This window comes from Mytilus californianus, unplaced genomic scaffold (genome assembly GCF_021869535.1).
Source record: "Mytilus californianus isolate M0D057914Y unplaced genomic scaffold, xbMytCali1.0.p SCAF_6, whole genome shotgun sequence".
NCBI classification, from domain to species: Eukaryota; Metazoa; Mollusca; class Bivalvia; order Mytilida; family Mytilidae; genus Mytilus; species Mytilus californianus.
The window spans coordinates 89170100-89184473 of NW_026262712.1; the positions used below are offsets into that span (position 1 = coordinate 89170100).

At 31.3% G+C, this 14374-nt stretch overlaps 1 protein-coding gene across 1 annotated transcript in view; it reads left to right on the top strand.

Annotated features, from left to right (window-relative positions):
* Window positions 1-14374, top strand: part of LOC127706658 (multidrug resistance-associated protein 1-like) — a 46338-nt gene that overhangs the window by 19211 nt on the left and 12753 nt on the right. The window contains exons 13-22 of the mRNA XM_052211313.1: window positions 1350-1434; window positions 3557-3623; window positions 4046-4172; window positions 4914-5090; window positions 5901-6068; window positions 6751-6937; window positions 8673-8742; window positions 9226-9409; window positions 10421-10655; window positions 12323-12633. Coding sequence (XP_052067273.1) covers window positions 1350-1434; window positions 3557-3623; window positions 4046-4172; window positions 4914-5090; window positions 5901-6068; window positions 6751-6937; window positions 8673-8742; window positions 9226-9409; window positions 10421-10655; window positions 12323-12633 — 1611 coding nt within the window. The remainder of the gene's footprint in view (window positions 1-1349; window positions 1435-3556; window positions 3624-4045; window positions 4173-4913; window positions 5091-5900; window positions 6069-6750; window positions 6938-8672; window positions 8743-9225; window positions 9410-10420; window positions 10656-12322; window positions 12634-14374) is intronic.

The following is a 14374-nucleotide window of genomic DNA, read 5'->3' on the forward strand; positions in this document are numbered from 1 at the left end:
AAATAGCCTTTTAAAATTATTCACATTCCTAGTTTATATGCCATCATTTCTTTTCACATAGCTTTCAAATTTGATAATACAATTCTCTTTTAAAAACTGTGGATGATCTTAATTATATAGAAACCTTAGAAATTTGACAGACTTTTAGGGATTGGGTATTGATTTTGGATAAAGGTATATATGATCTTTTGAAGACCTATAATTGCTTACATCCACATCATTTGGATTTGGTAGATAGTTGTATCATTGGCAATCATACCACATCTTTTTATTTTTATATTGAGAACTGGTTCTACCTTTTAGTTTTGCAATAAGATACAACCTGATGAATAGCTCCACAGCTTTGCAATTTTTTGACCTCCTTTCTAAAGGGGAAATTATTGGATGTACTGGAGGCAACATTTTAGTGCATATTTGGAAATAACCAAGTATTTATTTATTGCTATTCATCATCTTAAGTTTTTAGCATTGATTTTTTTTATCTATAAAACAAACTAGGTATGATAAGAGCCATTATTTGGCCCCTGAAATTGCAAAAATTGTAAATTTATTCAAGTCTTTGAAACTGTTAATTTTATTGATAAATGAACATGTTAATAAAATCTGGACATTTTAGTGCAGATAGGTTAATTGTGATGTCACTATTCTGACAGAATATATAATGTCATATGAACATCTGAAGTGTGTTGTTTTGGTAGATTTATAATACTTTTTTTATTTTCAAATTCAAGGGGACAAAAAAGTGACCTGATCATACCTTCTCCCTTTTTAATTATATTGATTCCTGCTTTTGGCATTGATACCTTCACCCACTAATATTTCTGGACAAAACTCCAGATGACAGTATCTCACACTCAGGGTGTGTGTACTTACTATATACCTAGTGGAATAAATTAGCCACTGGAATAGGTCACTTGAAAATTAGATTAAATATATGATAAGGTTTCTATATCATAAGTATCTTAAACTACTGGATCAGATATAAGCATTCTTTAAAGATGCAATTAAAACCACAGTGTAAAATACATCAGATATTTGTCAGATCTATTTTAACTCTCCATGAAATAGCGTAATGTATCTTATTTTCTGTCTAAAAATGTGTTATAGGTTACAATATTTTTGATATAATTAGAATATATGAAAAGGGTTTGGTACTGGATGTCTCAGCTGCTAACCCCTACCACAAAAGGATTGAAGTGCTTCCCCCCTCCCCATCTCACATTGTGTATGACTATTATTCCTGTTTTAGAGTTAATACCTACCAAAATTGTTAATATGTCCAGAAAACATCCAGATTGTAGCATTTCAAACTGTTTATAACTATAGTATTTTTTATATTTAATTTTCAGGCCAGTGTTTCAGTTAAAAGATTGAATAAGTTCCTAAGCCATGATGAATTGGATACTGATAATGTATTCCATGATTATTCCAAAGGTAGATATTTGACATGATTATTCCAAAGGTAGATACTTGACATGATTATTCCAAAGGTAGATACTTGACATGATTATTCCAAAGAACATATAAGGCATAATTTACAACGGTTCTTCGTTGTGGCATAGCAGATCAAGATATCATCAAATTGAATGTGAAAATAAATAGAAAAGTAAAATGGTTCATTTCAGTTTTTAACTCTACTGTAGTGTCATTATCATTCCAGAATGGTAAATGAACTGCAGTTAGTCCTAAACGGTAGGTACTCTTTTCAAATTCTAGAATGAACTATTTATTAACACCATTTTAGGATGGTCACAACCTAGTTTGATGAAAAATAAAGTAGAAATATTTCCTTGACATTGGACAAAACACAAATGTCATGTACTGGTATGTGTTTTACAGAACAAAATCTGTGTGGAGTTTCTAATTTAAAATCTATTTTTGTCGAGCCTGCGACTTTTGTCACAAAAGTGAGACATAGCGATCCTACATTCTGTCGGCGTCGTTGTCGTCATCGGCGTCCACAAATATTCACTCTGTGGTTAAAGTTTTTCAAATTTTAATAACTTTCTTAAACTATCCTGCATTTCAACCAAACTTGGACAGAAGCTTGTTTGTGATCATAAGATAGTATCCAGAAGTAAATTTTGTAAAAAAAAAATCCTGTTTGTCCGTATTTTACTCATAAATGGACTTAGTTTTTCTGCCAGTTAACATTACATTCACTCTGTGGTTAAAGTTTTCCAAATTTTAATAACTTTCTTAAACTATCCTAGATTTGTACCAAACTTGGACAGAAGCTTGTTTATAATCATAAGATTATATCCAGAAGAAAATTTTGTAAAAAAATCCTGTTTATCCGTATTTTACTCATATATGGACTTAGTTTTTCTGCCAGTTAACATAACATTCACTCTGTGGTTAAAGTTTTTCAAATTTTAATAACTTTCTTAGACTATCCTGAATTTGTACCACACTTGGACAGAAGCTTGATTGTGATCATAAGATAGTATTCAAAAGTAAATTTTGTTAAAAAAAATATCTTGTTTATCCGTATTTTACTTATAAATGGACTTAGTTTTTCTGCCAGTTAACATTACATTCACTCTGTGGTTAAAGTTTTTCAAATTTTAATAACTTTCTTAAACTATCCTGGATTTGTACCAAACTTGGACAGAAGCTTGTTTATGATCAAAAGCTAGTATCTAGAAGGAAATTTTGTAAAAATGTATTTCCTGTTTTTCCGTATATTACTTATAAATGGACTTAGTTTTATTCCAGTTAACATTACATACAGTCTGCAGTTAAAGTTTTTAAAACATTTATTGGATTCATAAACCTTCTTGGATTTTTACCAAACTTGAACAGAACCTATTACAATCAAAAGATAGTATCTAGAGGAAAATTTTTAATAATTTTTTCCCCATTTTTGTTGAGCCTGCGACTAACAGCAAAAGTAGGCGAGACACTGGGTTCCGAGGAACCCTTGCGAATTTTTATTCTTGAATTTTTAATAAACTCTTGGTTTTGATAATTTGCTGTTTACAATGGTTATTGACCTTTAAAACATAATAATCAGTCAGTCTCAAAGTTGTTGAAGTCAAAGTTTTTTATAAGATAGATGAACTCTGAAAAATCATCACACTCGAATATGAACATTTACTGTAGATTTATTTATTTTGATTCATTGAGAAATAAAAATTGTGGGAAAATTAAATTGTGGATTGCCAATTTGAAATTTACATGAACAAATGGTTTTAAAGTACTGAAACATGTGGATTTTGAAATACTTAACTCTTGATAATTTCATTGAAAATTTAAATCTGTAGTTTGCTTGGAACAACAAACAATCACCCAAATTGGTATTCTAGGAATAAAAAATGAGTTTTGAGTATCAAAGTATTTTACTGCTGATCTAATCAAGTTATTTTTATCACATTTTTTGCTGTATAAATAAGGCCATCAAGATTTTGTACCCGATTTCTCGACTCACTTATCATGGACATATAATAATACTAGCAGGGCTGTGTGTCATATGGACACAGATTCTTTTTTTCTGTATAAATGAAGTCAGCATAACAGACTCAAAAGTGAATAATCTTCATATCTTACATTGTAGATGGTGCTATAATTGTTGAGAATGGGACATTTATGTGGGATCCAGACATAGGAGACTGTTTAAAGAAGTAAGTATTTTTATAAATAGTTTATCATTATACTTATATATGTTAAGAATATTTCTATTACAAAGCAGCTTTAGGCTGAACATTTTCATCTGATAATGAATTTTAGTAGATGAATTTTTGACCAATTGCTATTGTGAAAGTACAAAACCTCTTAGAAAACCACAGTCAATATTTGAACTCCTATAAATGTTATTCACCAGGAGTCGGTTTCACAAAAAAACTTACAACTAAGATTGATCGTAAGTCATGAACAATTCAGTATACTTACAATCAATCTTAGGCGTAAGTTTTTTTGTGAAACTGACTCCAGTATTTCTAGTTGGCTGATATTAAAGAAAGAGTTGACTACTATGAATTGTGTCGTATATTTTCAAATAAAGTGGATGTAAGCAGTTATAGGCAACCATATAATTATTTTTCAGTATAGATTTGAACGTTCCAGAGAAATCGCTTGTAGCTATTGTTGGACAGGTTGGGAGTGGCAAATCCAGCCTAATGTCTGCTATTTTGGGTGACATGACTAAAGTTAAAGGAACAGTCAATGTAAAGGTATATTATATTGCAATGATATTTGGGAAATGGGAAAACAGAAAAGAGGGGCGTAAAGAGGGGGTATCTGCACGGAAGAACGCGAAATTAAATTGCCATTTCACGATGAACGAACAATTAAAAATTTCTTGCACGTTGATCTTTATACCGATTTCATGAAACACAGTGAATAACGAACCTTTTTCACGGCTGCACGTGAAATATAAATGGCAAAACACATTGCACGAAAATAACCCTTAACCATCCTCAGAAAAATTAAAATGAATTGAAACAAAGTATATTTCCGTACATGTATATCTATGGGTTTACTTTCCTGAAGAATGCCAGCAGCCAAAAATTGGGAGAGCCAAACGTGTAAATATAATAGGATTCATACAGCCTAAGAAAACAATCTTCTTTTTTAAAGCAAATTCTTTATGCAGGATCAAAGCCTTAGTCGTTGTAAAATCTACAAAATTAGATAGTAGAGAAGTTAATGGGTATAGAAAAATATGAAAGTTTGGTACAGCCAGATGATACTCTAGGAATACATATATATATACTAGATTGATATTGACCCTGGAAAAGTGAAAGTTAGAGCAAAATGTTAAGTCACAAAGTTGTTGATTGAAATACCAAACAAGATAGAAGGTATGGTACGATTTGGAGCCAAATTGACCCTAAGAACAAAAATTAAGAAAAATAAACTCAACTTTAAGAAAATTAATTCCATGATTCAAAAACAATTTTTGGACATTACAGGGATCTGTTGGATATGTACCTCAGCAAGCTTGGATACAGAATTGTACATTACAAGATAACATTTTATTCGGTAATGATATGAAGCAGGATGACTACGATCAAGTGATTGACGCTTGTGCTTTACAACCTGACCTTGACATTCTTCCTGCAGGAGGTAGCACAGAAATAGGAGAAAAGGTAACTTTCTAATAAATCTACATCCACATGAATTATTTGGATTCTAATAGGACAAATACGGTATTTTTGTCAACTGTGAAAGCCTTATACACGTGAAACTGTTTTGGCTGTTCCGTTTTACATCCCATATAATGATATAAATAATAATATCAATAATAAATAAAAAAAACTCACATTTTCCACCTAAAAATGTTCTTTTTATCTAATTGTATTACCTTCTAAGGCGTACAAGAAGCCAGAAAACACCTGGTGTTTATATTTGATGCTGGAAGCATACATATGACGTCACTTTGTTTAGTTGCCAAAGACAATAACATCATTTCACAGAATTTTGGTACATTTTTGTATTATGAAATTTTACACCGAAATAGTAACTGAAATGGACTTATTTGTTTTTTTTGCATTAGAATAATTAAAACGTATTGTATTTGAAGCTTGGTCTACTTAAAACATGGGTTTTAACTATCGCAAATTGAGTTTACCTGGTCGTATAAAGTGGGCGTAAAGTGGAACAGCCAATTTTTAATTGATTATACTGGTTGACAAAATATAGGTTGTCATGTTAGAAATGCATTGTAAGCATTTTGAAAATAGAGCAATCAAGACATTTTGATCATTTTTTAGCTGATATATAATTTTTCTGATCGTGTTTAAAAAACATTACTTCCTCTTTAAACAAAACTCCTGGATTTACACCCGTTTATGATACGCTTTCCATCAGCACTGCAACCTTTAAGAAGAACTTTTACTGTTGTAGAATCACACATTTAAATTGTCAAATGTTATTTTTGCTGTTTATTTATATGACAGGGTATAAATTTAAGTGGAGGACAGAAACAGCGAGTGAGTTTAGCCAGAGCTGTGTATCATGACATGGATATCTATCTCCTTGACGACCCTCTCAGTGCTGTGGATTCTAATGTTGGTAAACATATCTTTGATCAGGTGATCGGTAAAGATGGCCTGCTGAAAGATAAGGTAAATTTCTGTTAAAGATATGTGAAGTGTGGCTAAGATTAAATGCCTTTTGTAGAATGTATATGAATAAAAGAAGATGTAGGGTATATGTCAATGAAACATCAACCCAACCACAAAAAAGAAGACATCCTTATATATATAATAGATCTGAAAAGTCAGAGTGAAATAAGATAAACAAAATATCAGCGTTTTTTCAGACATTTATAAACCATTTCACAAAAAAGTACCTGGATGCAAGCATTGTTCCTCTGTTTTTTTACCTTCTCCTAAATGAGGTTATAAAGATCGATGGTAAATTTACAGGATTTGTAGATTTCCATCTTCACAACTGTCACATAAGGTTTTTGAATGCTACATTTTATGGACATATTTTATTGTTTCAAATTTTAAATTTTTGAAAAAGCAAAAACATTCAAAGGGAATCTTAAATCTGGTATTTTGTAAGAACTTTTCTTACCATTATGTTGTTTGTAAATTTTTGATAAACATTTGTGAAGAGAATCCAGTACAATTGGATATGCAATAAGTGAAGTAGGTACCCAAAAACCCAAAAAATTGTTGTAGCTATGTTTTAACAGGCAGACAAAATGTCAAATCATGATTCAAAATACATAAGAATGAAGGTACAAAGTTTAAATAATTAGAATAGATATTTTAATGACTCATAGCATTAATTTTTCAGACAAGAGTTTTAGTGACTCATGGAGTAAGATGGTTGCCATTTGTTGATAAGATAATTGTGATGATGGATGGAGCAGTGTCAGAATGTGGGTCATACGATGAACTTCTATCACACGATGGAGCTTTTGCACAGTTCTTAAAGATGTATCTAATACAAACAGAGGATGAGGAAGAAGAGGATCCAGATGGTAGGTATAAGGTCATATGAAGAACAATGGAGATCTTTTGAGTTTAAATTGACAAAGTTCCAACAATTTTGATATCTACTCTTATTTTCGACAAAACCAAAGATTATTGGTGAAAACTGATATGATTTTTTTCTAACACAATTTTGTTAATAGTGAGAAGTTAAATAAAGCCAAGTTTAACAAATATTACAAATTTATACTCATGCTGCCTGTAATTATTCATATGCTAATCACATTTTTTTTTAATCATATATAGTTGTGACACTTTGTCCCTCTGCCTTCCTTTTGCCCTGTCTGTGTGTCCAATGCCAATGACTCATTGTTGATGGTAACTTTAATTCCCTTGCTTGATCGGAATGAAACTTTTACAAATAGAGGCATATGGAAGTGGAAAAGCCTATTGATGTTGGGGTCAATAGGTCAAAGTTTAAAAAAAAAGGGGGGTTCCAACTCTATTTTTCATATTTTAGAATCCCATTATTCTCTATTCTTCTTTTTTTTGGTCAATTTTTCTCAACCTATTCTTCATTTTTTGGCACATTAGTCTCACTTTTTGCCCATTATTCTCTTTTCTGTAAACGCTAACCAAACCCTTGGGCATGGTGTCCTTTAGACAAGTATATTTATGTTATAAGTGTTAACATTTCTGCAGTCAAATATTTGAAAGCACGTGAGTATATATCTTGTTTTCTGTTTTATTGTCATTCACATGTTTACCAGTTGTTCAATTGTCACTATTTAATTTATTCCGGAAATAAGTTTTAACTAACAATTCAATGATTTTCCTCACTTTTTTGCATATGATCTTTCTTGTAAAACCCCAAGCAATTTTTCACTTATTAACAAGATTAATTGGTTGTTTTTACCATAACAGAACAATTATCAAGTAGCTTACATCAATATCAATTATTTTATTTTTCAGTGAAATAGTGCATATCAGAGTGAAAAAAAAGCAAAAAAAAAGATTTGTTTAGCACGAACTAAAATACTGTAAAAAAAAGACCTCTTGTAGCTAAAAAAAAAACCACAAAAAAGTCATAAAAAGGAAGTTTTATGTTCTGCAACTGTCCCTAACTGATAAGTGTTTTGTTATAGCACTTAAATTATTTCTGGAATTTCCTATTTCTATATTTTAACACATGCCTCCTTTTGAGTTTTAGATATGAGTAACAGTTTTACCCAAAAAGATATTTTACTTTCATCAACATCTTTGTTTAAGACATCCTGTAGCAAAATGTTTGTGTTGTATGGCTGTTTTTCATTTATAAATATTATGATAAGATCTTAAAATGTGATTATTTTGAAGTTTTAAAGACCTAAAGGAAATAATTAAGAAAATTCAAAAATATGAATATAAGTCGAGCTTGTTTCTGGTTAAAACCTGAAGAATATTTAAAATTTCGGAAAAATTTTGTTTGTTATTCAAAATATTTATTTATATGCATCATTTCTTAAAATCACAATAACTTATCTTGCATTTGTGTTCATTATCCAACAATTGCAATAATAAATGTACTCACACTTTACTGAATTATCAGCATATAAAATCTAAAAAAGAAGCAGAAGATACCATGAAAATATTAAAAACTTGTAAATTAAAAAGTTGTCCAAAAAAATATGAAGACAAGGAAAAGACAGATCAAATCATCCAAGATATTTTCTATATATTATAACTTTCTTCACAATATTGTGCTGAAATTTTGAGTTGTCTGAATCGTTTTTTTTTTTATTTCAGAGAAAGAAATAAAAGCTAAGATATTACAAAGATTGACATCAATAACATCAGAGGATGATGAATCTGATAAGTATGTGATTTACTCTGGATTCATTATCATTTATAGGGTACCAATTTCCTGGGTTTCGTGGGTTTAGGTAGACCACCAATTTAAATGTTCAACAAAGTACAATTTTTCTATGCTGACTTTGGCAAAAACAGGAAATCAAATATTCATGAAAATTTCGTCAATATATGAATTAAAAAAAAATTGCACAGGCTCAAACATTAGATAAATTCATCTAATTACAATATAAAATATAAACCCATTCCTGCTTTCTCTCTTGAGAGCTGTGTAAATATCCAAAGAGTAGGATTTTAGTCTTAAATAAATGCTTAAAGCTAATTTCTACCCTGCTTGCCCTTTGGCCAAATCACTACTGTTACTTTTCAGTACTTTAGGACAGCTTTTAAATAGTTTAATTTTCAAAGACTCAATTGCAGGAATAATCAGGAAGATACACCCCATGTTATAAGTATCTCATTACATAACGTTGATTTGTTTCCTTTTTAGGGGTGTGCAGTCAGAAACAGATGACAAAAAAATCTTGAAGAGATTAATATCAAAAGATGCAGTTGATCCTAAAAGCCCTGAATTACAGAGACTCAAGTCTAAAGAAGATGAATTAAAACAGAATGAGAAAAAATCTACAGGAGAAAATAAACTGATTACAGATGAAAAGATGGAGGAGGGAAATGTAAGTACACTTTGATGGTGATTTTGTGAGGAAAGCTAATGAAATACCTTGACATTCTTCCTCGTAATCTTGCATTACCATATAGAAACAATTAGCCACATTGCTTGACTTCATCATAAAGCAATTTTCTCCTGGTTAGGAGTAAATGCAGGTCACATTTTTCTTTTGTTTTTAATTTTTTCTGTGGTTGCCTGTTATGTCCCTTGTTAGCTTACCTTACTGTAATGAAAATTTTGGGATTGAGAATTGTAAAGGACTTTGGAAATAATGAATCTGGCAGGAATACTTAATTGTGGTTTGTTGACAATGTTAATAAGAAAGGTTAAATTGAAGAAAATAAAATAGCTGTCATTTCTACTATTTATTATTACTTTAATGTTCCGCTGAAAGTTAAATGGAATATTAAAAAAGAACAAGCTCTTTATTTCATTTTTCCAGTTGAAAATGTTGCAAAAATTGTGTTTGTCACTGGAAAATAAATGAGTATAAATCACAAATTTTGTTAAGAGTTTGTTGAAAATCAGTATTTAATAAATATTACAAAAGAAAAAAAATATGAAAGTAAAAACAGTGTTATCATTTAGTAAAATATTGTCTGGTTAATGTTTGAAGGACCTGTAGCTTAAACAAAACACTAGCAGCAGTCTCAAACACCAAATCTGAGCGAATATCTGATTATGTTTTTTTAATTTATACATCATTATGCAATACTATGGTAAGAAAGATAAATTTTGGAAAGGAGCATTTTATTTTGATATTTATCAGTTTATACTGGATTTAAAAAATAAAATTGCATTTTAATATGAATTAGGTAAATGATTAAAGTATCTGAATAGAAAGAATGCACCCTCTCCTTTGCAAGAACAAACACGGCAGAATGTAAACAAACAATGAAATCTCTCTTTGAATTTTGAAGATAAAAACTGTAGATTATGCATACCCAAATTCAGTATTTGTTACTTACCTATGCCATATGATTAAGTGCACCATACATGTGTATTTATATTTCAGGTAAGACTTGGGGTATTTGGTACCTATGCCAGGGCATTAGGTGTACCTTATACATGTATTATTTTGGTTCTGTTTGCCTTGAATCAGGCTACCTCTGTTTTTGGAAATATTTGGCTTAGTCAGTGGACATCAGATCAAACTCTGACCAACAGATCACTAGAACCTAACAGTACAGTATACAGGGAGAGAAATGACTTCTATTTAGGAGTATATGGTGGAACGGGAGTAGCTATAGGTAATTTGAATATTTTATGTTAATTAGATGAATAGTTTGTTAGCATCATCTTAAAGCTTTGCCTGTCAGTTTATTGTTTTTGGTCCTTAATCTATCCATCTGTTTATTTATAGTAAACTGTTTCACGACTGAACTAATATATGCTTCAACATAGAATTTCTTTTTTTCAAATTTTGCCTAACTTACTTTTCCTAATTTTGCATAAAGTTAGGACTAGAGGTTTGATTCATCATAGAGCCAAATTTAACAAAATGGGAGGAGTGGAGGATGGACAAAAATGTTCAGAATGAATGATGAGATCTACATACTGTCCATTTACATCAAGACTGTCAAACACTTTTTACAGGAGTTATTGCCCATAAATGACAGATAGAAACTTTAAAAAACAAATATCATCATGAAAAAATCTACAAATATTACAAATAAGTCAATATTGCTGATATTGTCAGTTGACTCCTTATAGGAGTCATTGCCCTTAAATGATCAGTTCTACCAATTGTTTGTGTTATTGCATATTATTTTGAAACTTTAATAGATAGAGAGAAACTCTAAATTGCAAAAATGATCAAGTTCAACAAGGCAATATCTCTAAATAAGACAATATTGCTGAAATTGTTGATCAACTCTTTATAGGAGTTAGTTCCTTTAAATGGGAAATTTTTACCTATGCATCGCATATTTGCCTATTATCTTGTAAATATAATAGACAAGTAAAAGCTTTAAATATTAAAATGAATCAGAAAGACAAGATCTACAAAAAGGTCTAATGTATAAAATTGTCAGTTGTCTTTTTATAGAAGGTTTTGCCCTGAAATTACAATTTTTACCATTTCTGTGTTTTGGGCAAAAACTTTGTCATAGATTATATTCTAGTCTGCTATGTTGGAGAGTGTCAATTGTTATAGATGCACTTAGAACAAGGTGAGTGATACAAGCTCTTAAGAGCCACTTGTTTTCAAAATCTAACAGATCATTGCATTCCATCATATTTTATCACTATTTTGAAAGGTTTACAGGAGTATAGAAATATAATCAATTTGACTCTCTGTGCTGAGGATGGGAATATATGTGTTGTGCACAAATATAATTTATAATCAGTTTTTAAACTTCTTGATCAGTCCAACTGATGCACCTGAAAAAGTTCAAATGATTTGTTGTAATATTTCTGTAACTGAGGTGTGTATTATTCTCCCATCATAAGGTATAAGGCATAGAGTTTTACCCTGTTCACACTATGGCATTTTAGTCCAGGTTTTGACCTGAATTAGTTAAAGTTTGCTATCTTTATGGGGAAAGAGCAAGATTAAGTAGGAGCTTTACTCCTGTTTATGGAATACCTATGTGTTTGCAATCACAGGAAGAAAGATAGGTAGTGCTTGTTTGCAGGGAACTGCCCAGGTGTGCCGACAAAGAGGACTTTAAAAAAATATAACTGTGATGCCAAAGATGTAACCAAATCCAGTGGACAGATGTTATCAACAATTTTGGTGCAGAAGTATCTTTATTTTTAGGTTTGTGGGGGAAATCTTCAAAGTGGGCTTACTTCTTAATAAGTGGGAACCTGAGGTTAAAAATTGTGGGTTATATCCTGTGTTTGATTTCATAGCATGAACACAGTATAGCATGCACATTTGTATATATAACTTTATATTTTATCTTTTTTTCAGGAATATCTTTATTGTCGTATGTGACATTATTCATGTTACGATCAGTGGCAGCATCTAGAAAGCTCCACCATGAAATGTTACACAGTGTCATCAGAGCACCGATGTTTTTCTTTGATACCACCCCAATTGGTAGAATTGTCAACAGATTTTCAGCAGATATTGAAACAATAGACAACGAGTTGCCATGGACAGTTCAGATGTTTTGGGATACTGCCTTTATGGTTGTTGCTACATTTATTGTGATATCTTATAGTACTCCTTTTTTCATGACTGTGATTGTACCATTTGGATTCTTTTATTTTCTTGCTCAAGTAAGTCTTCAAATATTTTAAAATCTTCTTCTGTTTGAGATTTGGTGTAGCCAAATGGCATGCCTATGAATACATAGACAATAAGTGTTTAGTGTCTTTAAATATCAGCTGTCTTTGTACGAGGCTAAGAAACAGGTGTAATGTGAGCTATTACTGCTGTTTCGAGCCGAGTACAAATACAGCTGATATTTAAAGACACTAAACAGTTATTGACTTTATCCTGCAATTAATTATACCCCACGCAACGAGTTGCGGAGGGTATAATGTTTTTGACTCGTCTGTCCGTCAGTCTGTCAGTCCTGTTTCTTGTCATCGCAACTCCTCTCAAACCACACAACAGAATTTCACAGGAATTTCACAGGAAATTACGATTCAATTCTTTTTCTAGGAGTTACGCCCCTTTGAACTTATTTACTTTAATGTACTACTGCAACAGTTTGTCATCGCAACTCCTCTCAAACCACACAACAGAATTTCATGAAACCTTTTCAGATAATAAGGTCATACTACGTAGATGTGCATATCGACAGGAAATTACAATTCAATTTTTTTTCTAGGAGTTACGCCCCTTTGAACTTATTTGCCCAATATACTACTGCAACCTTTTGTCATCGCAACTCCTCTCAAACCACACAACAGAATTTCATGAAACCTTTTCAGATAATAAGGACATACTACATAGATGTGCATATCGACAGGAAATTATTATTCAATTTTTTTTCCAGGAGTTACGCCCCTTTGAACTTAAATACCCAATATACTACTGCAACCTTTTGTCATCGCAACTCCTCTCAAACCACACAACAGAATTTCATGAAAATGTGTAGATAATAAGGACATACTACGTAGATGTGCATATCGACAGGAAATTACGATTCAATTTTTTTCCCAGGAGTTACGCCCCTTTGAACTTATTTGTCCAATATACTACTGCAACCTTTTGTCATCGCAACTCCTCTCAAACCACACAACAGAATTTCATGAAACTGTGTAGATAATAAGGACATACTATGTAGATGTGCATATTGACAGGAAATTATGATTCAATTTTTTTTTCTGATACAATTTTTTTTTCTTTCACTTATTTTATTTCTCCAATGACAATGTGGGGACGTGGGGTATGTGAGCGCGCTCACTAAGGTTCTTTCATTTTGTACATTTTTTCCCCATCCCAATTGTTGAATTTGTTGTTGAATGAAATCTACATGATTTAAACGCGGACCTCAATGAGGACCCCAAATTGAACTGTGATGTAAACAGTAATTTGAACATAACCGTACGCTCCCAACAGAAGCAGGATACCAGGAGACTATAAACGTCTAGTATACGTTTATCGCTGCGTGTTATCTGTACCCCTGTATTTGTATAGTAGATAGGTCTATTGCAGGATAAAAGGAGATGTTGGGTATGTGTTAATGAGACAGTGACCAAATGACTTAAAAAACAATAGACATTAACTTGATATGTAATATTTGAAATAAATCTATTACAATGTTGTACATATGGTGTAATGAAGAACATTCTTATTTATTCAAATGGATTAGGAAAATGCTGCTGGATAAAAACTACTGGGTTGGAAATGCATAGCAAATATTTTGTTGAGCTGTAATAAATCAAAGCTTTTTGTCATCCCTTTTATAGGTATGCTTGCTACTGTTCATTTTTAAAATTCTTGTATTAAAAGGTATCATCTTCATGAGTCTATTCTGCAGATCTGAGACATTTAAAAAAATAAAATTCA